Raw genomic sequence first — 26,602 nt, 5'->3', positions numbered from 1 at the left:
ATTGTATTACTTGTATTGTAACACTTGAAATGTATTTGCTTACGATTGTAAGTCGCCCTGGATAAGGGCGTCTGCTAAGAAATAAATAATAATAATAATAATAATAAAAAAGCATGACAAAAATGCGGTGCCAAATACTGTGTTATATTATAAGGGACAAATGTACTATAGAAAAAGAATAACACAATACATGAAAAACTGTGGCTGCAAAACATGTTTATTTCAGACAGTCCAAACTTTTTCTATGCATTTCACATTATAACAAAAACCCTTCTTCATATGTGAGGTGCTGCTTTACATGCCCACACAACACTTCTGCTACTGCTTAATCACAATACTGGACTGGAAAAGCTATGCGTTTTACCAGAGCTGGTGTCTGAACCCCGGTACTTTGTTCAGCCTTACTGGATTCACTGCAAAAGTGTTACAGTGTGTGTGAAGAAAAACCCGACGAACCATCCCTTCTAAAATATATCAATTGTGATGAACGCTTATGTAGTAAAAGAAACGTATACAATTCATTTCCACTAGAAGACTTTCTCAATGTCACCATTCGTATATTTTAAAGACAATATATCCCCCTAAGTCACAATTGCACCATGTTAAGTTTCCTATCTATGTATCTATTTTATAATGCATAGATATTTTTTTGATTTTTTTCAAAATTACAGCAGGGCAACTTCTCCACACACAATTTCAAATTCCTAAAAAATAAAATAAAATAAATCTCAACTAAATGGGGTATATATTAGGAGGCTGTTGTGGTCCAGTGGTTAAAGAAATGGGCTTGTAACCACAAGGTCCCCAGTTCAAATCCCGGCTCACTCACTGTGTGACCCTGAGCAAGTCACTTAACCTCCTTGTGCTCCGTCTTTCAGGTGAGACGTAATTGTAAGTGACTCTGCAGCTGATGCATAGTTTACACACCCTCGTCTTGTATCTTGTAAAATGCTTTGTGATGGTGCTCCACTATGAAAGGCACTATATAAAAATTATTATTATACTGGGAATATATTCTCAAAAGCGCTTCACTTCAAATTGGTTTTCAAAATTATTATTATTATTATTTGTTTATTTAGCAGACGCCTTTATCCAAGGCGACTTACAGAGACTAGGGTGTGTGAACTATGCATCAGCTGCAGAGTCACTTACAACTACGTCTTACCCGAAATACGGAGCACAAGGAGGTTCAGTGACTTGCTCAGGGTCACACAATGAGTCAATGGCTGACGTGGGATTTCAACCGGGGATCTCTTGGTTACAAGCCCATTTCTTTAACCACTGGAACATTTTCTTTTTTACTGTTATTACATAGCACCATTGAGTTTATTGTAACGGATGAAGCATGGAAAACTGCGCAATTGTGCAAATTTCCCTCTTGAATTGAACACTTCAGGAAAGAAATCATGGTACATCATCAACCCGCTGAAATTCAGACTAAAAACATAATCACAGACAAAAGAAACTAACCCTATACTACAAGTTAAACCGCTATTTCCACTAATATTTACATGTTTTGAAATTTAGAGCAGTCCCAACAAACACAATATCAAGTTTAAATATGACATACACCACTTAACACATTGCGGATACTGGTGAATTTAATTTCCATTATTTAATTAAATATGTATTATATGTCATTATGTGCCCTGAGATGAACTAGCAGAGTGCTTTAACTCTCCATGTCGTTTTGGTTCTTTGAACAGTGAGGTGTTTTCATTTGATTCATGAGCTCAGAAAATTATGAGATTTAAAGAAAAAAATGGAAAAAGTTTTTACTTCATTTTCAACCTGAATTCAAAAGTCATCAGCAGGTTAGATATATATTATTGTCTTGTTTAGTCTATAGAATAAAAGTTGGGATCAATTCCTGTTTTCCAATTCCAGTTCCAATTCCAATTCCAGTTCCAATTCCAATTCCAAATTGGAACTGGCATTGGAATGGAAAAACAGGAATTGACCCTGTGTGGAATCATGTGTTATGCAAATATTTCTGAATTATGAATATAAAAAAAAGTAAAAACAATAACAATCATCAATAATAACATTGATTTCCTGTAAAAGCCCTTAATTTAAAAAAATTAAATATTTCAAGGTTAAAAAAAAAAAAAAAAACTGTTTGTACAGTACAGGTCAAACAGTAATTCAACAGTTTCAGTAATTTGTTTTTATTTTTTCACTAATTATTTCAGTTTGTGAGCCACAGTCAGTGCACAATTTATTACATGTGATTTGAAAGTAAACCAGACTGGATCAGCTGTAGCCACAGTGCCATCTACTGTTGTAGGATTTATTAAAAATAAGAAAAAAAGGACATGTAGAATCCTGACTGGCAGTGGGACTTTAATCATCTTGGAGGGAAAATAAAAACAATCCTTTAAGTGCTTCATTAAAAAAAGAAAAGCAATAAAAAAAGCAATGTAAAAAAGTCTCAAACTCTAGTCGGTGCCAGTCTCAAATGAAGTTTGTACAGCGCATAGCTATTGAGGCACGCCTTATTTACCTTGTAGACTAGAACGCTAGTCTAAAAAAAAGATTCCTGCGGCACCCTTTGATGCATTTTCATCACTTTCGCGGGCTTGTCTGGTTGTCGCTGTGCGTTCAGTTGGGATGGCTGCCCCACCCAGGCATGGCGCTGAGCTCAGGTTTGGGTTTGAGGTGGACGTCAGGGTTTGGCTCGAAGCCTTTGCTGCCAGTGCTGGCCACTACCTCCCCCTCCTCCCTGGCCCCCTCGTGGGTCCGGAGGTGCTTGGTGAGGTGGTTGTTCCTCATGAAGACCCGTTTGCAGATGGTGCAGGTGAACTTCTTGGCGCCATCGTGGGTCTGGAGGTGGTGCTGGAGCTCGTCCGAGCGGGTGAAGCGCTTGCCGCAGAAGAGCCAGTTGCAGACGAATGGCCGGTCGCCGCTGTGCCAGCGGAGGTGGGCCTTCAAGTGCGAGGTCTTGGCGTAGGCTTTGCCACAGCCGGGGATGTGGCAGTTGTGGAGATGCTTCCTCTTGCCGTCTTCGTTGCCGCAGGGCTCCACCGTCTCTGCCTCCATGCAGTTCGGGCAACGGCAGGCTGTCTGGCCGGAGCTCCGTGGCACGGAACGGCGGTGGATCTTGGGCCTGTCTACTGGCCTCTCCAGCAGGTGGAGTTCCTGCTCTGTGGCATCTAGTTGCTTGAACCCATCCTGGGTGTAGTGGTGCTGGGTGGCTGGCGGGAGGTGGGAAGGGGGTCCGCAGAGCTGGGGCTCCGAATCGTAGGTGTCGATAGTGGGCTGCAGCCCCCCAGCCTGGGTGGAGGTCTGGAGGCCACTTTGGACGTTCTGGAAGTCCATCCAGCTTGTGTTCCCCAAGTGGAGGTCCCACCAGGGCAGCATGTCCTCACTGCTCTCACTGGAGTGGGTGGGTCTAAACCAAGCCTCATAGGGGTGGGCCATGGACACGAGCTCACTAAAGACTTTCGGTTGCTGAATGTTGGAGTTTTGGGAAGTCTGCTGTTGTGACACGCTTAAATTCTCCACCGGGCGTCGATCATAACATTGTATCTCCACTGGGAGAGGAAGAGATCAGGTCAGGAAGAAGGAGACAGAAGACTAGCTCACGGAGGACTCCTTCAAGTGATACACAAAGCAGTCTTCACACGAAAAGATCTTTCCTGTTGAAGACAGAACAAAAACAAACAACAAGATTAGGGTCCGGGATTTCTTTCCATGGTCTGTTCCTATCCGAGCTACCAACAGCACTGCCTAACAAGAAGGGAGAAGACTCAGCCCTGCTTTAGCTCCTGCGATCTGATGAGATCACAGTCCTTGGTGGTATGGCTGCTGGCCAACTCACACAGCATTAGTGTTTCTTTGTGGTTGGAGGTGAGTGCTTGCTGACAGGAGAACCTGTTTCTGAAACACTGTTTGGCGTATTGAATTACACTGAAGCATGCCAGGTTACTGTGTGAGCGTTAGTGCCACCCAGAGCTGTACTGTACCTGGGGATGTACCATATTTTTTCCTGAGCAGTAGTTTTCCACATTCTCAACATCAATAATAGCCAGAGGGTTTGTGCTAAGAGTTGGAGGTTTGGCTCTGTCGGACGAGGTACACTCTGGGAGTCATGCCTGGATAGTCTATTTGTATTTATAAAATACCAAGCCAAGCTGACATCACTGTGTGACCCATTGCTCCCAATCGAACAGGCTACAGAATTAGGACAAATTATATTCTGACATCAGCAACCAGAACTTAAACAAGCCTCAACATATAGTGGAAAACAATAGCTATATCCTACAGAAAATGTGTATAATTACATATTTACATATTTCTGTTGTGCAAACTAGTGTTCATTTAAATTCATACCACAGTATCACAAAGTGCTTTACATGTCGTTTACGACGTATGAAATATCATAATTATAAATTACAAAGTAACAATAATAATAATAATAATAATAATAATAATAATAATACAAAAACCAAAATAAAAACAATGAATATTTGCAAGTCATGTCAAAAAGGCTAAACTATAAAAATAAGTCTTTAATCTTGATTTTAAAATATCTTGACCGAAGCAGCATCCCTAATAGAGAAGGGTAATGACTTCCATACTCTTTCTCCTCTCTTTTTTCCATTTTACCTTCGGGAGGCATTAGCTGACCTTGAAGTTTATATGGTGACAGAATCTCTCTTACGTAATCCATTTTAGTTATGTGTAAGTACAAATTAATTTTTAAGTTATGTGTAAGTACACATGCATTTACTAAGTAACTACTATGTAAATACAATTAATGGAAAGTGTTACCAATGCTAATAATATTACAGAGATTGAATGGTAGTCACACATGGTGGTTCTGTAGTATCGTCCTAGCAACCTGAAACCCAGTGAGGAAAAATAACTATGAAATCTTGATATTGAGAACTCAGACTGCACAGCCACTTAGAAGATTTCAAAATGTTATTGGAGAGAACTCCATTAAATTTTTTTATGCAATACTGTATACCTTTTAAGAGTTGAGAACAATTGAGCAAATCTGGGAGTAAAAGTGTATTGTGTGTGCGTGCGTCAGTGTGTGTGTTTCTGCGTGTGTGTGCGAGTGCATGCATGCGTCAGTGTGTGTGTCAGTGTGTGTGTGTGTCAGTGTGTGTGTGTGTGTGTCTGTGTTTAGAAAGACTGCTAAAGTGATCCAAACAGTTCGTTCTCTGTGCAGCACTGGGATTTGGGGATTTGAAGGAATTAAGTTACGAAAAAAGGGAAAGTGTTAATTAGACTGCAGATCCATTTCTAGGGTTAGGTTTAGAGTTAGGAGTAGGGTACAAAAAGTCTGTAAAAGCATGGTTAAAAAAAAAACACAAAAACAGGTTAACAGTAGTATTTTGGACAAGAAGACGGAATATGGTGCCTTTGTATTTTTATTGTATTGTTAATGATGCAGGGTATAACATGCCTTTTCATGACAACGAACCAAAATTAAAATTACAAAACTAATTACAAAATAGGCTGTTTGCACACACATCCTCTGACACAAGAAGTATATTCATTTATACACTGCTGTGCAAAAGTCTTAGACATGTTGCATTTTCCTACTCTGATGCATTATGAGCATCAACAATTTACTCAAAGCCTCCACTAGTGTTTTCTACTATTATAACAGCCTTGACTTGCATGAAGAAGGAAAAACATTGAGTGAAATAGCTTGCATCACTCAATTTTTAAGGTGTGGTATCCGAAGCATAATCAACAAGTACGGAGAAACATCACCTGTAATTGACAAACCCAGGACTGGAAGACCCAAAATGCTGTCTAACAAGGATGAGCAATACTTGAAGATAATATCCTTAAGGAATAGAAAGAAGACAAACGCTGAATTGACAACAGAACTGGCAGAAGGCACAGGTGTCGCTGTCCATCAAATCACGAAGATCACTCTTGAAATCAGGACTTAAAGGATGTGTTGCAGTAAGAATACCTCTGTTAAGAAAGGGGAACAAGACTAAAAGGCTAGAATATGCACAAGAACACAGAAATTGGACTATGGAACAATGGTCAAAGCTTCTTTGGACTGTTAAAAAATGGACAACGACACTGGCTGGGAGAAGAGAAGGATAGAGCCTACGCTAACCTGGAATGATAGAGAGATTGTTAAGATTTGGCTGGGGGTCCCCTCTGGCTCTTGGAGAACCTTCATCTCAGAGGGTGAGGCCAGCTCGGCTGGGCCTAAGTTTGGGAAGTGACGTCGCTTGCCCCCAAAAGAGGACCCCCGGCTCCCCGCAGCAGCGCCACCAATGCAAAAAAAATAAAATAATTAAAAGAAACACACCGTATTCCTTCGAATTTAAGACGACCGCGAAACTAAGACGCAACCCAAATTTACCGTCCTCAATAAAAATAAAACATCAAATAAATATGCATTTACAAAGATACAACCTCAATTACACATATGTCTGCTCCTGTTGTGAAAAGGCAAGTCTGTGGCAAATGCACTGGTACAGTTGAAAAGCGTGTTTTCTGCGTAGATTGTATTTAGAAAGCTGTAATATAACTCTGAACAGACAGACAGCCTTTATGAAAAAAAAAAATCATCCACGCTTATAAAATAATTTCAAACATCAAGTGTCAACATCATTTATAAGACTCCATTGCAGAGTAGTTTGATCCATTCCTGGTTTTTACTATGAATTTACTCAGACACACCTGAGCCTGTTCTCTATACACTGGGGCTAATCAAGCTCATAGTAAACCTGGAATGGGTGAAACTGCTATGCAACAGGAGTCTTATTTCAATCCCTGCGTTTTTAATGTTTTGTTCCTCTCATTAAACCCGGCTTTGATTCCAAAGAGGGTTCTTTTGTGTTCATGTCAAACCGGTTCTCTGAATTTTTTTCATTAACTCTGGTTTTCAACAAATGCCTCCAGTATGGGTGTTCAACGCAAGAGCCTGTTGTAAGAAAGTGTCAGGAAATTAGTTCAAAAGCTTTTATTAAGTGACGTTCGTTGGAGGTCAACCTGCTATAAGTTTTTCAAGCCTGAAGCAAATTTTGTTCTTCGTAATTAACAGTTTGAAAAGATGAGACCTGTGGAGACGCACCGACAGCACATACACACTGTGTTTGCGAATTTCCGCCCTCGTTTATATTTTTGTCAGCAGGAATTAAAAAGCTATGTATTTAAAATGTTAAACGTTTTATATAAGCCGTTCTGTAAGTGCGTTCATTGTTAAAGTACAAATTAAAATTGGAATTGCATATGAAGTGTATGTTTAAAATGAGTAGAAAATATGTGCAGAACTTTGCATTGTAAATTAGCACTGTCTTAAAGCATCGACCACAATACAAATGGATCAACGTGGTCTTTTGTTTCTTGCATGATTTAGTATTTTCCTAAATTTCTTAATTTGACTGACTTTTAAAACCACAAATACACACTGTTAGATATGTTGGTTATATCACCCCTCGCTATACTGCAGACTCGGATATATCGCGGTCCTGGAGTTGGCTCCCCATTTTTACTGTCTAACTGTGTATGCCTTAGCTGCAATATACATAGGCACTTAGAATTACTGTTCGTTTTATTTCTTACTGCACATCACAAACAACAATATACAAAACAATTAAAAACATTAATATCGTACTGTTATCATATACGCACGTATTGCACAATAACACAAAGCAAATTAAATATTTACTTGCTGAAGCGGTTTTTATTTTAGCCAACAAGGTGTTCACGTGTGGCAGCAATGCACTAGCAAAAGTCACAAGGCAGTGACGTCAGCTCTCTAGCAACAAGCCTCCTGTGTAGGGAATGGATTCTTTCAATGCAGTGGGTTTGTGCGTTTGAGAAAGGAGAGGAAGACTCATGAAATTAATTGGATACTGAAGTTGATGAGAAGCAATTACCCTCCACTGTATGAATTAAAACGATGTGCTGCTTTTTATACGAAAAATGAGAAAAAGCAGGTTGCGTAGAGGATTTATCGAGTGGGTGGCGTATAATGTAAACATTATATTTATTAAACAGAATATATTTTACAATACATATATCACATTCTATATGGAAAAAAATGTATTTGCAGTTTATATCTGATATATTTATTCCCCACACATTCGGTAACTTGAAATTAAACTGTATTATCATTCGGAAAAATTGCAAGCGCTTACTTCTCAAACTGCAGCATTGATTTAAACAACATCTGATCAGTTTTATCCAGCAGATCTTCAAGCTATCTCATACCATGTCTCATAAACAGGGACTTCCCAAATCTCAGCCATGCATCATTAACAAAAGGGACTCGTCAGCACACAATGCAGCTGTGGTTTTACTTCTTAGCAACAGTAATAGATTTAAAGAAAAACTACTGGGGGTTCCCCCAAAAAAATAACATTCTCTAGGAGAAATCAAATCTTTCGCAGTAAAACTAGCAAGCAACTATTCAGAACAGTCATGTATACAGCCAAGTCGTTTCCAGCTTGCGTTATATTCACACAGTCAGGGCTGGATTAACACATAGGCAAACTAGGCACCTGCCTAGGACCCAAAGTCATGGGGGGCCCAAAAGGAACATTTTTTTTTAAATATATATATATATATAAACAGATACGGAATTGCAAGCAAACTGGAAGAACTTCACTCGCTGACATTTCAGCCGAGGCAGTGTATGTCACTTGCGTTCACACAAAATCAAAGTGTCTGACCCGGAACGTACTGTCTCGCTCACTTTCGCGCTGGCAATGAAAAGCATCAAGAGAAGAATACCAATTAACAATACTGTGCTGAAATTAGTGTACGTGTTCTTAAACCAGGTAACCAAAGCACAGCGAGCTCAGGAGACATCGTCCAGCTTGCAATGCTTTTTTGTTATTGGAAATATACTGGATAGTCTCGATGGAATTTATGCAGTAAAAAGTGACTGACTTGAAGGATCTTAGACGGGGTCTGGCAGCTGATGCAAACTGGCACAAAATTGCACTCTTGTCTACACCTAGCAGAGAGCCATGTTTTATTTATTTCTTAGCAGATGCCCTTATCCAGGGTGACTTACAATTGGTACAAGATATCACATTATTTTACAATACAATTACATTATTTTTACATATAATTACCCATTTATACAGTTGGGTTTTTTACTGGAGCAATCTAGGTAAAGTACCTTGCTCAAGGGTAATGCAGCAGTGTTCCCCACCTGGGATTGAACCCATGACCCTCTGGTCAAGAGTCCAGAGCCCTAACCACTACTCCACACTGCTGCGCTGTTTTCCTATACTTGCCAAGGTTGCCATTAATATGTTGGCTTTGCCATGCAGCACTGCAGAATTAGAACAAGATTTTTTCTCAGATGAACCTTGTAAAAACAGACGTCAGAAATCAATTGTCTCCAGACATTCTGAATGGAATTCTGACTATCAAAAACAGCACGAGCTTCAGACCAACGAAGCAAACGATCTAGTCTGCAAATGTATGACCATAAGAAGTAAATAAGACCTAAAGAAAAGTAACTACACAAAACTAGCCTATTTTTTAATGTATTTTATTTATTGTTTCTATTTTTTTTTAAGATGTCAGTAAAAAAAACAAAAAAAAGCTGTCAACCCTGATGTGACTACACCACGATGTGCAGGTTTCTTTTTTTGTTTTTTAAATATATATTTTTCTGGACTACAGTGGACATACAGTTAGTGGACAAAAGTCTGGGAAGCAGTGTGGAGTAGTGGTTAGGGCTCTGGACTTGACCGGAGGGTTGTGGGTTCAATCCCCAGTGGGGGACACTGCTGCTGTACCCTTGAGCAAGGTACTTTACCTAGATTGCTCCAGTAAAAACCCAACTGTATAAATGGGTAATTGTATGTAAAAAATAATGTAATTGTATGTAAAAAATAATGTGATATCTTGTAACAATTGTAAGTTGCCCTGGATAAAGGTGTCTGCTAAGAAATCAATAATAATAAAAATAAATAATATATAGAAGTATCAGATTTTATTAAATTGGATAACAAGCAACATGGTACTCTTGTCCATATCTGAACTGTTGTATTTGTATTCAGTAAATCTGGCAAGGTGATGATCAAGCTGCGCTTTGGGGTTTGACGTAGGGTTTGGGTTTTTAGCACACCAGCTTCAATTAAACTGTTTCTGGCAGATTCGGTCGGTCGTTCAGTTCAGAGCAGTGGGTGAAACTTTCGTCATATAATGAATAACTAGAATTTGGCATAATTTACCGTTTCTGATTAAAATCATGTATGAAATAACTTAAAAACGAAAATGATACATTTTGCAAATTGGTGGGGCGTGAGTTAAGATTATATATATATATGCTTTTCATCTGCTATGCTATACTATACTACTACAAACTAATCTCTGATAGGAGGAAGTACAGTCAACTGATGTGTTTCAAACCTGCAGAGCTGGAAGTGGTGTCTGAGTGTATGTGCTACTATGTATTAAATTAAACCGTGTTCCTTGTCCATTAGTTATATATATATATATATATATATATATATATATACACACACACACACACACACACACACACACACACACACACAGGATACAGGTTTTAAAGAAGGTATAACTGCAGTGTAACAAAAATGAAACTTGTTTCTACACAGCTGAAGAAGGGCTTTTGTCACAAAATGTCCTGAAATATATATTTTTTTAAATTATTTAAACCTTTTGTGTACACCCAAAAATAAATAAATAAAAAAAGTTCTATGTCTATATTGTATAGCTCTATGAGAATACCCTGGTAGCTTTTTAATGTTTTTTTTTTAAAAAACAAATAAATAAATAAAAATAATACTACAGAGCATGTTCATACAAAATCAAAAAGGAAAAGCCAAGTTTAACGAATTAAAAAAGATTTTTAAAAAATCCATTGACACAACGGGAAAATACACAGATCCTAAAATAAAGCTTTATCTTACCTGCTAGCTGCGGCTCCTAACTTGTCCAGTGAAGTTTTCTTAAGGTTTAGACTAACGAGGAACTCATGCAGTGACACAGTGGAGTGATGCAAAAGAACAGGTGAAGACTCCTGGCATATCCTCTGGGGTCAGACTGTGATCCTTCTCCACAGTCCCTCATACAGTCCAGTAGAGAACGGCAGGTGAAGTGCTGTTTCCTCCCAGTCTGTGTGCTTGAAAGTCCTGCTTGTGGCTCCTTCGCGTCATACTGCCTTCACCACCTGCTCTCCTTAACGTTTTCCTCCAGAGTGGCTCCTCCCACTGAACTCTTCCAGGTGCAGTAGTATACCTGGGTAATTAGACTAAACCATTTCTACTCTGCGACGGCAAAAAAAAGTCATTAATTAAATTAGACAATCACTAATTTGCCTATTTTGACAATGTTCCAAGATTTTCAGTTCCAGTGGTTTTGATTTCATATGCAAAACAAATCAAAACTGTGCAGATGCAATGAGGTGTTCTAATACATTGCATGCATGCATTTGTATTCAAATTAGTAATATGATCGTAGCTTTAGTGCTTTATGTTCTATATATTTCTTAAAGTATTGGCCATGATTTTTAATGTAAAATACGTTATAATGTGGATCTTTCAAACCAGGGGCGGAACTAGCTTTGCATGCCGATGTTAATATCGTGTATAATATAAAAACTATGGAAACTTTATTTAGAAACAACTGGACTTGTACTTTATTTATTAAAATAAAGCAAGAATGCCGCATCCAGAGTAAAAAAACAGGGTCATATTATTATTATTATTATTATTATTATTATTATTATTATTATTATTATATATTTATTTATTTTTGGTTATTGTCATTGTCATCTGACCAAAACACAGAAAAACAGGTTAGAACAGTTCAGCTTTTAACATTTAAAAAAGTGATATATACAGAGAGTGTGTGTGTGTGTGTGTGTGTGTGTGTGTGTGTGTGTGTGTGTGTGTGTGTGTGTGTGTGTGTGTGTGTGTGTGTGTGTGTGTGTGTGTGTGTGTGTGTGTGTGCGTGCACGCGCGCAAGTCCGCTCCAGGCATAAGCAAACACCCAAGCTGCATACCCTAAATGCTAAAACATAATATTGAAATTATCTTCATATATATATTTTATAGGAACATAATTTCGATATTATATTTAACATCATGCAATCAAAGAAACAACAAAATGATATCGCAAAAGTCTACAGGAAACTGTGGTGACTTAGTGATGCGTTAATAAAGCCAGACTGTACTGCATTACTGTGTTGCATTTATTGGGGGGGAATTTTATGGTTGTCTGTTCTTTCCCTGGATGTAAATTCCAGGATTGCATAATTCCTATTCGACAAATTACCAGGTATTACAGTATAATACTGTGGGTTTTTTTGTTTGTTTGTTTGTTTGTTTTAATGGTACATTTCTTACTTTTAATTTGGTAAAACTATTTAAATACGTATTTCAACATTAATCTTTATAGTGGAACACATGTTTAAATTTTCTTTGACCACACAATGTACACATTTTAACATTTAAATGTATGGTTTTTAATTTAATATTAGCTGTTATTTTTTACTGAATTCTACGGTAAAATGTACAGTTTTTATAAACTAATTACCTACCCTCATATACTGTTAAACTGTTAAAATTTACTTTTTTTACAGTGTATATGCTCTCCATGCGAGATCGGGGCGGCTATATATTTATAGTCTTATTTCTACACAGCTGAAGACTGGCATTTCTCCGAAGCGTCCTGAAATAACCATTTCTTAATCATCCTGGTGTATATAAATATATATATATATATATATATAATGATACAACCTATTTATATACCTTATACAAATTAAAATATGTATATAGCACTATCTGTGTATCTACTCCTTGGGGGAACTTGACCTGCCCCCTGAGCTCCCACAGAGACGTCACTTTGCACTGCAGGTCTGAATTACTCCGCATCAGCATATTAAAAACCTCATCTTATGCAAACACGCCTCCATTGAATTAAGCAGAAACACACAGCGACATGCACATTCTGCATCAGTTCCTTCCACCCTAGCCACTGACTGCTTGGTGTCGCAGTCGAGGCTTGGCAGAAACAGCCCAATTATACCCCGGATGCCAGTGTTCCCCGACAGGAGACCACACACACACCTCATTTAAAAGCATTTAACTTTCGGGTCTGATTTTTTTGGAACATAAAACACAACCTGCCAGGTGGCACTGGGCTCGTCTCTGTGGTTCAGACGCTCAGACCAGCCGTCTCTGCAACAACCCTTTGAACTGCTTGCTAATTTTGGTTTGAATCCACCTCGTGTGCAAAATGGTTTTCTATAGAACGTTTTGGTGTTCCAAATATGAAGCGCTCCAAAGAAGCTCAAAGGGTTCTTAGAGTGCAGGTTTCACAGCTACACTTTAAAACGCTTCTTTCAGTGACGACACGCTGCACAATACCAAATACACACAGACTGGGTTCAATTCTCTACTCAAACTTGTCATTAGCATGTTTTCTTTTTTGTTTGTTTGTTTTTCAAAAAGGAGAAACACCCCTGTTTTTCAGAAAGGAGAAACACCCCCAATAAAAGTTACCAAACCACATAAAATACTTTTAATTTAGGAACTTGCAAGTTCTCTTAAATTGTTTCGTATTTGTATTAGAATTGTAATGGTATTTTTTATTACTTTTTTTTCAGATAAATAAAAAATTGCGCTAGTGACGATTTGGAGTAAATATAGCTTTGAGAATCTAGCCCAGTTGGCATTAGTCATGACCTATATAAACAAATATGTAATTATGCCATGCACGTTTCACAGGTAAATACCTTACGTAGCATGCATACCTTACACTAGAACAAATGTGCTAAAAACAACTCCTAATGTGTACTGAGTGCGATGTTCATTTTAACAGGCACTGTGTTGGAACATTCGGAGCCACAATATCCTACACAAACCACTGTGCAAAAAGCTTCACAAAATGTGTCAGTATTATTAACACATCATTTGTGTAGAATTTCAACACATTAGTTTCAAGAGTGTAGTTATAAACACATGAGTTTCATACGAGTAAATGCTAGTTATTTAGAAATGGCAACTATTTACAGATACAATAGAAGCAGTAATAACATCTACCGCGACTCGATTCAGGGAAACGTTTTTACAAACAACGATGCTGAGGTTACAGTCAAACAGCGAATCCTTAATATTTACAATTCGGTGGCCATTACCATTATAATATATTTAACCTTGACTTTAATGTGTCGATGTCCCTTGCGTTCCATCCACAATTCGTGGATCGACTCGGCTCCGTTTCTCTTTCGATTGTTCTGTCTCGTGGGCGGTCAGTGGGTAGCGTCTATTTAAATTTATTCATGGAAATCTGACCGAAAAGCGCGTCCCGACTGTGGCGTTTTCGAAATGAAAGTTGAAAGACGGAGTACAAGTGACTTGCTCAGGGTCACACAATGAGTCAGTGACTGAGGTGGGATTTAAACCGGTGACCTCCTAGTTACAAGCCCTTTTCTTTAACCACTGCACCACACAGCCTCCTTATTTAGCAGCCACCGCTTCAGTGGATACCCGTTGTCCGCTATCAACCAACCTCTCAGATTGTCGTCCCGCTGAAACGCATCTGCCAGCTGCGAATTAGTGAGGATAAACAAGTCATGAGCGGAGCAACGATAGTTTGCATACACATTTGTGATGTGATTGTTGGCGTCACAGATCACACATTACGTGCACGTTGACAGAATAGGTTCCCTTACGATTTAAGAGGTGCCTATTCTGTGTTGGTGCGCGTACCTTACTGCCTACAGCCAAACAGTGTGCCTCTGCATGTCTCCTTCCAGGTCAGTCTGAAGCAGTTGGCAGGTGTCAGTGATTGCACCGTGTAACATTTTTTTTTTTGTTCCTGGGTAGTAAGTGTTATTTCCTAATTGCGTATGCCTCAAAAGTATAGAAAATGGCTATTATTCCCCACAAACTTTGCTTTTGTGACCAGGACAGTGATATTTTGAAATTTACCTATTTTCCAGAACATTCCAGATAGATTCAGTGCTGAGTAAACTTGGAGTAACTTCTAGAACTTTCCAGTAATATAAATAGTAGTATAAATACAGGGGCCTTAAGCCCACCAGTTCAGTTTAGTTCCAGCTGCCTAAGTGGATACATATCTGCATTTTTCTGAGATGGCATCAAGAGACTGCAAGCATCCGGCAGACGCATTTTGCTGTCTGCGGCCAATTTATCAAGACAAGAGTGAAAACGTACTCCGTGGAAGCATCTGCTAAGATGTGTGAGGCCTACAAGGCATATTTCGGCATGCCTGTCGGGGATCAAGACAAACCCTGGGCACCTCATTTCACCTGCGAGCACTGCAAAAAAACTCTGGAAAGTAAGATGGACAATTGTTGCTAGGAATTTTATGTTATAAAATTTGTTAAAATTGTAAAAGTTTGTAATTTTAAAATGTTTTACAGTTTTCAATGTTATTGATAAAATATATCATATATGAAAAATGTTGCGAGAATCTCTTACACATTAGTCATGGGTGAAATAAATGTATTTTTGTAGGATGGTACAGAGGGGAAAAGAGAGCCATGAAGTTCGCTATCCCAAGAATTTGGCAGGAACCCACTGACCACTCAAACAACTGCTATTTCTGCATGGTGGAGCCTTCCAAACGTCGAACTGGCAAGAATGCACCTGCTATCACGTATCCGGACTTTCCTTCATCCATCGCCCCGGTGCCACACTGCCATGAGCTCCCCGTACCCACTCCTCCGGAGAGAGAGCAGCCGTCTTTAGAAGAGAGCAGCAAGTCAGAGAGCGAGGAAGACGTTGTAGAACCAGATGACAATTTCAGAGGTGGAGCTGAGGAGAGAAACCCATACTACCCCAACCAAAAAGACTACTCACTTCTAAATCTTTTGTAGTCATTTTTGTATTACTTTAGTATAAATACATGTTAATTTGGATTCATATGTTGTTTTTTCTGACTTTATGTGAACGAAAATACACAAATTCACCCGTTTTCTCATTGGAAATAGGTAAATTTCAAAATATCACTGTCCTGGTCACAAAAGCAAAGTTTGTGGGGAATAATAGCCATTTTCTATACTTTTGAGGCATAAGCAATTAGGAAATAACACTTACTACCCAGGAACAAAACTTGTGTTACATAGTGTTGTTTGTCTGTTGAGGCGAAATTGCTGCATCCATTGTGTGTCAGACAGGCTCAGAAAAGACAGATGACTTCTAAATATTTGGGGACGTCTCCTCTTCCACTCTTTATTTGGCCACGTATAAATTATTATTATTACAATGGACCTCGTTGATCGCTCCATTAAAACTGGGAATAGACACACCTGTTTAATTAACACGGCGCGCCTGGACCGGGGATAGACTGCTCTGAGGGAACACCGGGATGCTATGAGTCTATAAGGGGGCCTGACTTTGACTCAGAAATCAGGGAAGTGTTATTTTCTACCTTGTAATGTGGGTGTTTTAACGGTGTTAACCACACTAAATTCTAAATTGATACACTATTTAAATCGTGTGTGGATCTGTAAGAGACAAACGCACTCACACTAACCTCGGGGGGCGGGTATTTCTTTGTGTTTGAGTTTGCTGTGATGTATAGATATTGTTTATCTTGTTTGTTATTACAAGTTAACTGATTTGACTACTTGTGGTTCATTGAGTCACTGCTGTGGTTTGTGTATTGTTACTTACTGTGATTTATGATTGTATTGAGGTTTAAATTCCCTAATGATTTATTGTTTTGAGTTATTTTCTTACCCTGCAAAGGTCTGTATAGTGGGTGTCTGCCCATTCTCTTACCCATTGCACAGATAATTAACTTAACTTAGTCTATTCTATTGGTATGGTTCTAAGATCGCTAATTGCCCTGTTTTAATTAATTCTGTGTCAATAAACCGTTTGCCCCGAGTTGCTGTTCCTGGTGTCTTTGTGACGTGATTTCACACACTCTCCTCCTTTATACTAAAAATGAATCACTAACTACCAGACCCCCCGGTTAAACAAAGGTGGTGTCGGCAGCACGCTATCCTGTAATCCATGCCGTGAACAAAAAGGTTAACTTCATTATTTTTATTTATTAGCAGACGCCCTTTGCCAGGACGACTTCAAATTATTACAAAATCACAGTACAAAGTATCCCATCAATCAAGTGCGCACTCCTTATTTTTCTTTCCCTCTCTCTCTCTCTCTTCTTTGCCTGCTTCCCTGGTATTTTCATTTATAGTGGACCATGTAATTTGCGCATAGTTTATTATTATTATTATTATTATTATTATTATTTATTTCTTAGCAGACGCCCTTATCCAGGGCGACTTACAATCGCAAGCAAATACAAATACATTCAAGTGTTACAATATAAGTCATACAATAAGAACAAGAAATACAATAATTCTCAAGTGTGACAAAACCACAATTCAATAATACAGTTTAGACCTGGCTTTCACATGTCAACTGAAAAGGAAACGCTGTATATAAATGAGGACACTCCCCTAAAGTTCAGCCCATGTCGAGCGCTAACGCCGAGTGGGCACTAAAACACGGGTGCTAAATCATAGTTAGGCAAAGTCTGTTTGCCCACGCGTGCGCCTGATTCTGGTGCGCTAACAGTTAGCAAAAGTGCTTTGCGACTGCCTTGGGCGGTTTGCGAATATTGCTAAATAGAGCCCTTCGTGTTTCATTAATGGATTCATGAGATGTTTATAGATGTCAACGCCTGTGATGTTGGAGAACATAAATCACTCAAGGGCAGACCAGCAGCCAGTCACATGACCTGCCCCAGGTATGGGCAGGATGTGAAATAACTCACTAACACCTTCGACAGCATAGCATTAGTGAAGGAGAAACTAATTGAAAATGTCATCAGATGTGTTAAAACCGCTTACAACTGTTGCAGTTTTTGAGTTAAAAAAAGAATGCCTGCTAAATGCATTAAAAAGAGGGATTTGTGGTGTTGTTATTACTTAGATCCTAATAGAAAACAATATATATATATATATATATATATATATATATATATATATATATATATATATATATATAATTACACACACAGTCAATTCTCATTAATATGATCTCAAATTAAACAAATTTCCTGATACTATGAATCTTCTGTATCTTCTACAGCGTCCCAGCTGAACTTACCAGTTGCAAATTGTAAACAATTACTTCATCCAATATGAATTCATTTGACATCAAGTTCTTCTTTGTAGAATTGTACCCCCTTTGCAATAGTTGAGTGCAGCCATTTTGGTCCACAACTGTAATCCTCCGACAACACAAAATATCAGACACCAAACAAACAAAAAAAAAAAAATCAACACAGTTCAGGCATATTAATGTAACAAACTCATAGCACAATATGTTAGTTTTGCAGGAATAAAAGTTTGCCCAGCCCATAATTTGCATAGGATATGTAAATCTTTGGCCATAACTGTCTTTTGCTGGACGCTTAAAATGAATATTAATGAGATTTGACTGTATGCTACACCAAGACTCTGGCTGGCCACAGTATCTGGAACCTTTTTCTTTTACACAGAAAAAACACCAAAACAAATAGTCACTTTCACTCAATGTTGCCTTCAGTTAGGATGCAGGAGCTAAATTTGCACCTCAGCCTAGCTTTTTTTGGAGTCCTATTTTAAAATATTACATTTAAAAAAATGTACAAGTCCCTCTCACACTTTATTTTTTGATAGCATTTGTCAAATTTTATAATTAATTACTCAAAAGCTTTATAATCCCTTAACTGACGTTTCATAACTTAGCACAAACAGTGCAAGGTGTTTGAGGCAGCTCTTCTGTCTCCTCTGGGGCTAAGCACGTGTCATTGAAACAATAAATCACGCTTTCTTTTTCATTAAGCTAGAAGCAGCAGTACCAAGCCCTTCATTTCTGAAGAACAAGGTTGTAGTTCATTTTTGGCTGCTTCCAACTTTGTCAAAGTCCGCAGAACTTGTTTGTTCTTTTCTGCAGCAACTCAAAAGAATTTGCTTTCCTTGTCTGTCCATACTGATAAGCAAGGTCTCTTAAAGCAAAGCCTGTGAGTTGTTTGAAGTGTACTGCCATGTTAGTCTCGTTAAAAAGAAACCGCAAGGCCTGTAAGAGTCCGAAAGTTTGTGCACTTGTTAATATACTGCAAATAGGTCTTCACCCTAAAAAAAAAAAAAAATGAAAACGTCATTATTAAAATATGTTAAATTAAGCCGATCATTTTATATTTGTATAATTAAGTGATTTAACATGTAAAATAAGCAAAAAGCAAGTAAATAAATAAAAGTTAAATCTCCAGTAACAGCCAAAACTCAAAAGTCATTTTTTTACACAACCAATAGCTTTTAAAAGCATATTAAAATATTATTTTCGGTGAATATATGACAACTTTCTCCATTTCCAGTTTTAATCTGATTAGATGTCATATCTATGGTATTTAACCCTAAACTCTATATAATGTATTTTACACTTATTTTAATGTATATATAGACCTATATATTTTGAGGGATTTAGTCAGTTAAAATAGAGGTATTTATTTGTCTTTAGCACTAATGTAATTTATAAAATAATGTGTTTTAATTTAACTATTTATAGTACTTTTGTCTGTAGAATTTACAGCTTTATATATATATATATATATATATATATATATATATATATATATATATATATATATATATATATATATATGTGTGTGTGTGTATACATACATACATATATATAATCATATATATGTAGTGTGTGTGTATGACAGGAATCCAATGATGAGAAAGATTAGCTCTCCGACAAGCATGATTGTAAAACTTATTTTTGCGCAAGTAATTTGAACTCCTTTCCACTGAGTTGCTGATCTAGACAGTATACAGTAAGCGCAATACAGTTATAGTTTCTCTATCGGCGGTACACTGTCTGTGGTGTAAGTAGCTTCATTTATTAAAAATCCCTTTAAAAAAAAAAAAAAAAGTGATTTAACATTATGTGCCGGCTGTTCAATAAACAAAGAGATTTATACTGTAGGCTTATATCTTGGAACGGTTTCCCTGAAAAAAAGCTATCGGTGTTTCACAGAATCAAAGGCATGTTGTTGCCTGTGTACATAGGGTAGGGTGCGGGGTGCAGTGCCAATTGATCCAGTATTAATTGTTTCTCTCCTTTCAGAAAAGACAGGGTTTTAAGCCTGAGTTGGTCTGTCTTTGTCTGGAGATTCTATGTGTTTGTGTGTTTTTTTGTTTTTTTTTTATAAAGAAAAAAAACGGACTATTTAAAAGTCTAACTTGATGGTCTAAGCAGATAAAATACATTTTAAGAATTAGTAACATGCTCTCCTTGTAATTTATGCAAATATAACTGTAATTTAAATATGATTTCAAGGTAATGTTTTGGTATTTTGAATATTTATCCACAAGGAAATATCACTGAAGGAGGATAAACATTATTTAGCCGACTTGTGTGGTCTAAATTGAAAGAACGTGTTTTTTTTTTTTTTTTCAGTGTCTACCTACATTAGCAACAAAACTGTCTTAAACCGTGAGAAATGCAGGGTGCAGTGTTTTATAAATAAGAAAAAAACAAGCTCTTGTAATCTTACTTTTTAGTATAATTGTAATCGCTGCAATTAACTATTATTGCAATTTCAGCAAACAGTTCTGCTGTGATTGTTATTATGACTGATAGCTACAGCACACCCATATTTAATCCAAGTCTAAATTTACTTGATTCAAAATGATAAAGACAATCATGCTATTCAGGTTTTGTTTGTTTTCCTTGCAGGGAATTGAAAAATGTTTGGAGCAGTAAAGATGACATGTCTCCTAAATTGTAGATTATTATTATTATTATTGTAGATTAATTATCAATTTTAAAATCAACACGCGAGGACGGTCACCGCACTTACGACAGACGCACGACTGACATCTGTCCTATCTGGTTACAAATTGCACAATAAATTATAAAACAAGAGGCTGCGAGTTTCTGATTTCCCCCTCCCGCCAAGCCATTAAAGGTGTATATTAGAAGCAGATTGTTTGAAAGCACGACAAACTTTTTTTTTTTTTTCCGTGTGAGATCTGGGTTATGTAATTGAAACAGATTTATATGGTGGCTGATGTAATTAGAGGATTCTTAACACAGCGGGCTCTGAGTTGGAACCACAGAACATGCCCCTAGATTGACAATTTACAAGCTAAACCTGACTTTTTCTGGCTAGTTTGCTTACTGAAAGAGTTGGCCCGCATGGCTCATTCAGATTAAAATACCCATAGCTGAATTAAATCAAAGTTTATGGCACCGTCATAGCTAAACTTTTATAATGGGTATGGCGGCGCCTTACTTATGATTTAATTGAGACCCCAAGCAGCGTTATTAGTTGCGTTGCTATTCTGCTATTTATTATTGAAGCTGCTCTTCCTATTATCAATTATTAAATAAAATATTTTGATTGAAGCAGAGCGTTTTGATCAGAGGGTTCTTTTTCTGTGAAGGATACAGTAAAAGTTAACCCCAAAAAAAGCTAACTTTATATGACAAAGAATGTTAATTTTAATGTCACAAATGCTATTTTTTGTTACATCATAAACTGTGTTTTTGCGGCAAATAACACAGGAGCGACCAAAGCTCCATAGTTGGTCTTTGTTCCAACCCTGTTCACATTGCTTAACTGAACCAAAAGGACCCTAAAGTAGTTCATCATGTTACCCGTTAAACCTGGAGTGGAATAGCCCTCCAGGACCGTGATTGGACACCCCTGCAATCACTCTCCATCGCTGTCCTTATAAAAGTTCTCCAAAAGCACAGCAAAGCGTATAGGGCATAATGAAAGCATTCTAAAGCATAGGTAAGTATTGTAAAGAGGTATGGTAAAGCATATTAATAAGCAAGGCAAACCAGGGTAAATTACAGTAAAAGCATGTGAAAGTACAAAAATACCACACCGAAAATAACGTGGTAAACTTTTATAAGGGTGCTCTCACCCTAACCACCAATGTCATTATTATTTTTATTATTTATTTCTTAGGCGTCTGCTAAGAAATAAATAATAATAATAATAATAATGTAGCAGCAGCCTTCCAGCATACTGTAATTCATATGTGTATTTTCAGCTCCAAGTAGCCTTGGGTGCAAAAAGCCAGTGCACTCTATCAAGTCTGAACAAGCATACAGCATTATAACTGCCACTGAACCGCTTCAGTGAAAACATTCATAGTAACAGTCAGCGTCAGAACCAGAGGTGACATTCTTCCAAGGTCAAACTTAGGTTTCAAGCTATAGCTGGCAGTATATATAGGTATGCTTGGTATGTACTAGTCAACCTCCAAATCTATGATACATGGCAAACCAACAGAGAAAATGAAGGAGTCTTTTGTAGTTTGCCAGAATTTTTAAATGAGCATCAGCATTGATGATGCATAAAAACAACCGAGGACACGACCTTGGTGTCCTCATATAGTTAAAGCCTTGGTAACGCTGTGTAACAATTTTTTTTTTTTGTTCCTGGGTAGTAAGTGTTATTTCCTAATTGCTTATACCTCAAAAGTATAGAAAATGGCTAATTTTCCCCACAAACTTTGCTTTTGTGACCAGGACAGTGATATTTAGAAATTTACCTATTTTCCAGAACATTCCAGATAGATTCAGTGCTGAGTAAACTTGGAGTAACTTCTAGAACTTTCCAGTAATATAAATAGTAGTATAAATACAGGGGCCTTAAGCCCACCAGTTCAGTTTAGTTCCAGCTGCCTAAGTGGATACATATCTGCATTTTTCTGAGATGGCATCAAGAGGCTGCAAGCATCCGGCAGATGCATTTTGCTATGTCTGCGGCCAATTTATCAAGACAAGAGCGAAAAAGTACTCCGTGGAAGCATCTGCTAAGATGTGTGAGGCCTACAAGGCATATTTCGGCATGACTGTCGGGGATCAAGACAAACCCTGGGCACCTCATTTCACCTGCGAGCACTGCAAAAAAACTCTGGAAGGTAAGATGGACAATTGTTGCTCGGAATTTTATGTTATAAAATTTGTTACAATTTTTTAAATTGTAAGTTTTTAATTTTAAAATGTTTTACAATTTTCAATGTTATTGAAAAAATATATCATATATGAAAAATGTTGCGAGAATCTCTTACACATTAGTCATGGGTGAAATAAATGTATTTTTGTAGGATGGTACAGAGGGGAAAAGAGAGCCATGAAGTTCGCTATCCCAAGAATTTGGCGGGAACCCACTGACCACTCAAGCAACTGCTACTTCTGCATGGTGGACCCTTCCAAACGTCGGACTGGCAAGAATGCACCTGCTATCACGTATCCGGACCTTCCTTCATCCATCGCCCCTGTGCCACACTGCCATGAGCTCACCGTACCCACTCCTCCGGAGAGAGAGCAGCCGTCTTTAGAAGAGAGCAGCAAGTCAGAGAGCGAGGAAGACGTTGTAGATCCAGATGACAATTTCAGAGGTGGAGCTGAGGAGAGAAACCCATACTACCCCAACCAAAAAGACCTCAACGACTTCCTAAAGGGTCTCCAAGGCGGTTTTACCAAGTTTCCCTGCTATCTTTGCCTTTGGGACAGCAGGGACACCAAGGCGCACTACCACAGGCAGGACTGGCCACAGCTGACCGAGTTCTCTGTGGGGAGGAACAACGTCAAGTGGGAGCCACTGGTGGACCCCCGGAAGGTGCTGATGCCACCACTGCACATCAAATTGGGCCTTATGAAACAATTTGTCAGAGCTCTAGATAAAGAGTCGGCAGCCTTCAAGTACCTTCAAGACTTCTTCCCTAAGCTGTCTGAGGCAAAGATCAAAGCCGGTGTCTTCGTCGGACCACAGATCCTGGAGTGCAATGAATTCCCCAAGAAGCTCACTAGTAAGGAGAAAGCAGCTTGGAACAGCTTTGTCGGAGTGGTTCTGGGCTTCCTGGGCAATCACAAGGCCGAAAACTATGTGGAGCTGGTTGAGACTCTGGTGAAGAACTACGACACAATGGGCTGTAGGATGTCCCTCAAAGTCCATATCCTTGATGCTCATCTTGATAAATTCAAGGAGAACATGGGCGCGTACTCGGAGGAGCAAGGCGAGCGCTTCCACCAGGATATACTGGACTTTGAACGCCTCTACCAAGGACAGTATAACGAGAACATGATGGTAGACTACATTTGGGGGCTGATTCGTGAAAGTGATTTACAGTATAATCGTAAATCTCGAAAAACTACTCACTTCTAAATCTTTTGTAGTCATTTTTGTATTACTTTAGTAGAAATACATGTTAATTTGGATTCATATTTTGTTTTTTTCTGACTTTATGTGAACGAAGAGACACAAATTCACCTGTTTTCTCATTGGAAACAGGTAAATTTCAAAATATCACTGTCCTGGTCACAAAAGCAAAGTTTGTGGGGAATAATAGCCATTTTCTATACTTTTGAGGCATAAGCAATTAGGAAATAACACTTACTACCCAGGAACAAAAAATGTGTTACATAGTGCTGTGCTTGTTGTGTCAATGCGATGCTGGTGCATGAGTGCAGCAGTGTGGAGTAGTGGTTAGGGCTCTGGACTCTGGACTCTTGACCAGAGGGTCGTGGGTTCAACCCCAGGTGGGGGACACTGCTGCTGTACCCTTGAGCAAGGTACTTTACCTAGATTGCTCCAGTAAAAACCCAACTGTATAAAAGGGTAATTGTATGTAAAAATAATGTGATATCTTGTAACAATTGTAAGTCGCTCTGGATAAGGGTGTCTGCTAAGAAATAAATGATAATATGAAGGAGAGAGAGGGGATAGATAGAGGGTTATTTTCTCAACAAGAGATTTTAAGTTGCCTAAAATAATAATACAAATGTTTAAATACAATAAATAAATATATAAAATGGATGTGCATTATTAATCTCAGTGATAATCTGAATAAATCATGGAATTATGTTACAATTTAATGGCAATAATTAGCTTACTAACATATTACCAAATGTTGTGCTTTTTGGGCCATTTCCCCATAGTAAAAACACAGCAAACTATAATAAGGCATAATGAAAGCATGGCAAAGCATAGGGAAGCATTGTAAAGAATAGCGAGGTATGGTAAAGCATATTAATAAACATGGCAAACCAGGGTACATTATGGTCAATGCATAGTAAACCATAGGGGAAGCATGATAAAACTACACAAATACTAGGGTGAAAATTTATAATGGTGCTCCCACCCTAACCACCACATACAATTCAAACGTTTATAAACAAAAGGCCGACTAAATCTGTGCAATCAGATCTCTACATTGTGATTATCTATGACGTTATTGAAATGAGATTGCATGTATTTAATGCCCTTTTAAAAGAAATTTGTATGATATAGTAGTTTTCCAAATCATTTAAACAAAATGAACTATCAACACATAATGCACAACCTAGCAATTAATAATAATTAAAAAAAAGCTAAACACAATAATAATCGCTTTGAAATAAAGTTTGACGCGAACGTGCATTCGGCGCCCCCGCTGCATAGACAAACGCGTTACCTTGCATTAGGTCAATATTCCAATCTTTCTCGCGCATTCACTTCTGTCATTGGAGCTCCAAGGGACGTCAAACAAAGACGCGTCAGGTGTAATCAGTTTTTTACAAACTATTTTACAATCTTTTAATTAACTAGAGCTATCCCAGTATAAGTTGCAGGCGTGTTAGCTCATTATTGTAGAAATCAAACCAGTTTTTATGCAGTGAGCACTACATCACACGTCCCTACAAATTACAACATGCAGAAGCTCGACATCAATCTGTGTTTAATTAGGTTTTATCTGAATGAAAGGCTCCGGCTCACGGCGACCCTCTATAGGATTAAGTGGTTACAGGTGATGGATGGATGTAATCAAATAAACTACAAAATGATATCGCAAAAGTCTACCGCAAGCCATAATAGTACAGTATTTCATGTTAGAAATAATGGTTTAAATAAAGCTTAGCAGTTTTATTTATTATAGCGTGGCAATGTTGAAGAATGCTTAGAATTGAAAACACTATTTGTCAACTATTCAAACCTTACAAGTTGGATGGGGCAAAACGCCCATGTTAAAAACATAGATAATACATACAATGTATGCCACCTAGTTACAATTATTTCCTTAGGTTTCCTAACTTTGACAATAAATCAAAATAAAGATCAAATATTCTCACAAAACTTGCCATACTTGTATGGATACTTATTACATGGTTCATGATAATTGCACTAATTTTGTAGCATTAAAAAATTTAATAAATACATAACTATGGGTGTCTGTGACAGTAGTCATGAACTACATGAACAAATATGTAATTAAGACATGTTTGTATTTCACAAGCAAAATACTTTACGTAGTATGCATACCGTAGTTATAAACACATGAGTTTCATATGAGTAAATGCTAGTTATTTAGAAATGGCAACTATTTACACATACAATAGAAGCAGTAATAACATCTACCGCGACTCGATTCAGGATCACGTTTATACAAACAACGATGCTGAGGTTACAGTCAAACAACGAATCCTTAATATTTACAATTCGGTGGACATTACCATTATAATATATTTAACCTTGACTTTAATGTGTCGATGTCCCTTGCGTTCCATCCACAATTCGTGGATCGACTCGGCTCCGTTTCTCTTTCGATTGTTCTGTCTCATGGGCGGTCAGTGGGTAGCGTCTATTT

At 37.9% G+C, this 26,602-nt stretch overlaps 1 protein-coding gene across 3 annotated transcripts; it reads right to left on the bottom strand.

The window, feature by feature from the left end:
- Positions 1–199: 199 nt before the first annotated feature.
- LOC117434469 (transcription factor Sp6-like) lies at positions 200–25,623 on the bottom strand. 3 transcript variants are annotated; one of them, XM_059003162.1, is made up of 3 exons: positions 25,433–25,623; positions 10,887–11,243; positions 200–3,638 (listed from the first exon to the last, which is right to left on the bottom strand). In XM_059003162.1, exon 3 carries the CDS (start codon positions 3,418–3,420, stop codon positions 2,602–2,604), a length of 819 nt encoding a protein of 272 aa, XP_058859145.1. In that variant the 5' UTR covers positions 3,421–3,638; positions 10,887–11,243; positions 25,433–25,623; the 3' UTR covers positions 200–2,601. The 3 variants fall into 3 exon arrangements, with proteins under 3 accessions (XP_058859145.1, XP_058859146.1, XP_058859147.1); XM_059003163.1 differs by lacking the exon at positions 25,433–25,623 and adding an exon at positions 14,120–14,206; XM_059003164.1 differs by lacking the exon at positions 10,887–11,243.
- Positions 25,624–26,602: the final 979 nt, after the last annotated feature.

Source organism: Acipenser ruthenus, chromosome 28 (assembly GCF_902713425.1).
Source record: "Acipenser ruthenus chromosome 28, fAciRut3.2 maternal haplotype, whole genome shotgun sequence".
NCBI classification, from domain to species: Eukaryota; Metazoa; Chordata; class Actinopteri; order Acipenseriformes; family Acipenseridae; genus Acipenser; species Acipenser ruthenus.
The sequence above is the reverse complement of the archived record's forward strand: the minus strand, read 5'-3'. Positions and strand labels throughout refer to the sequence as shown.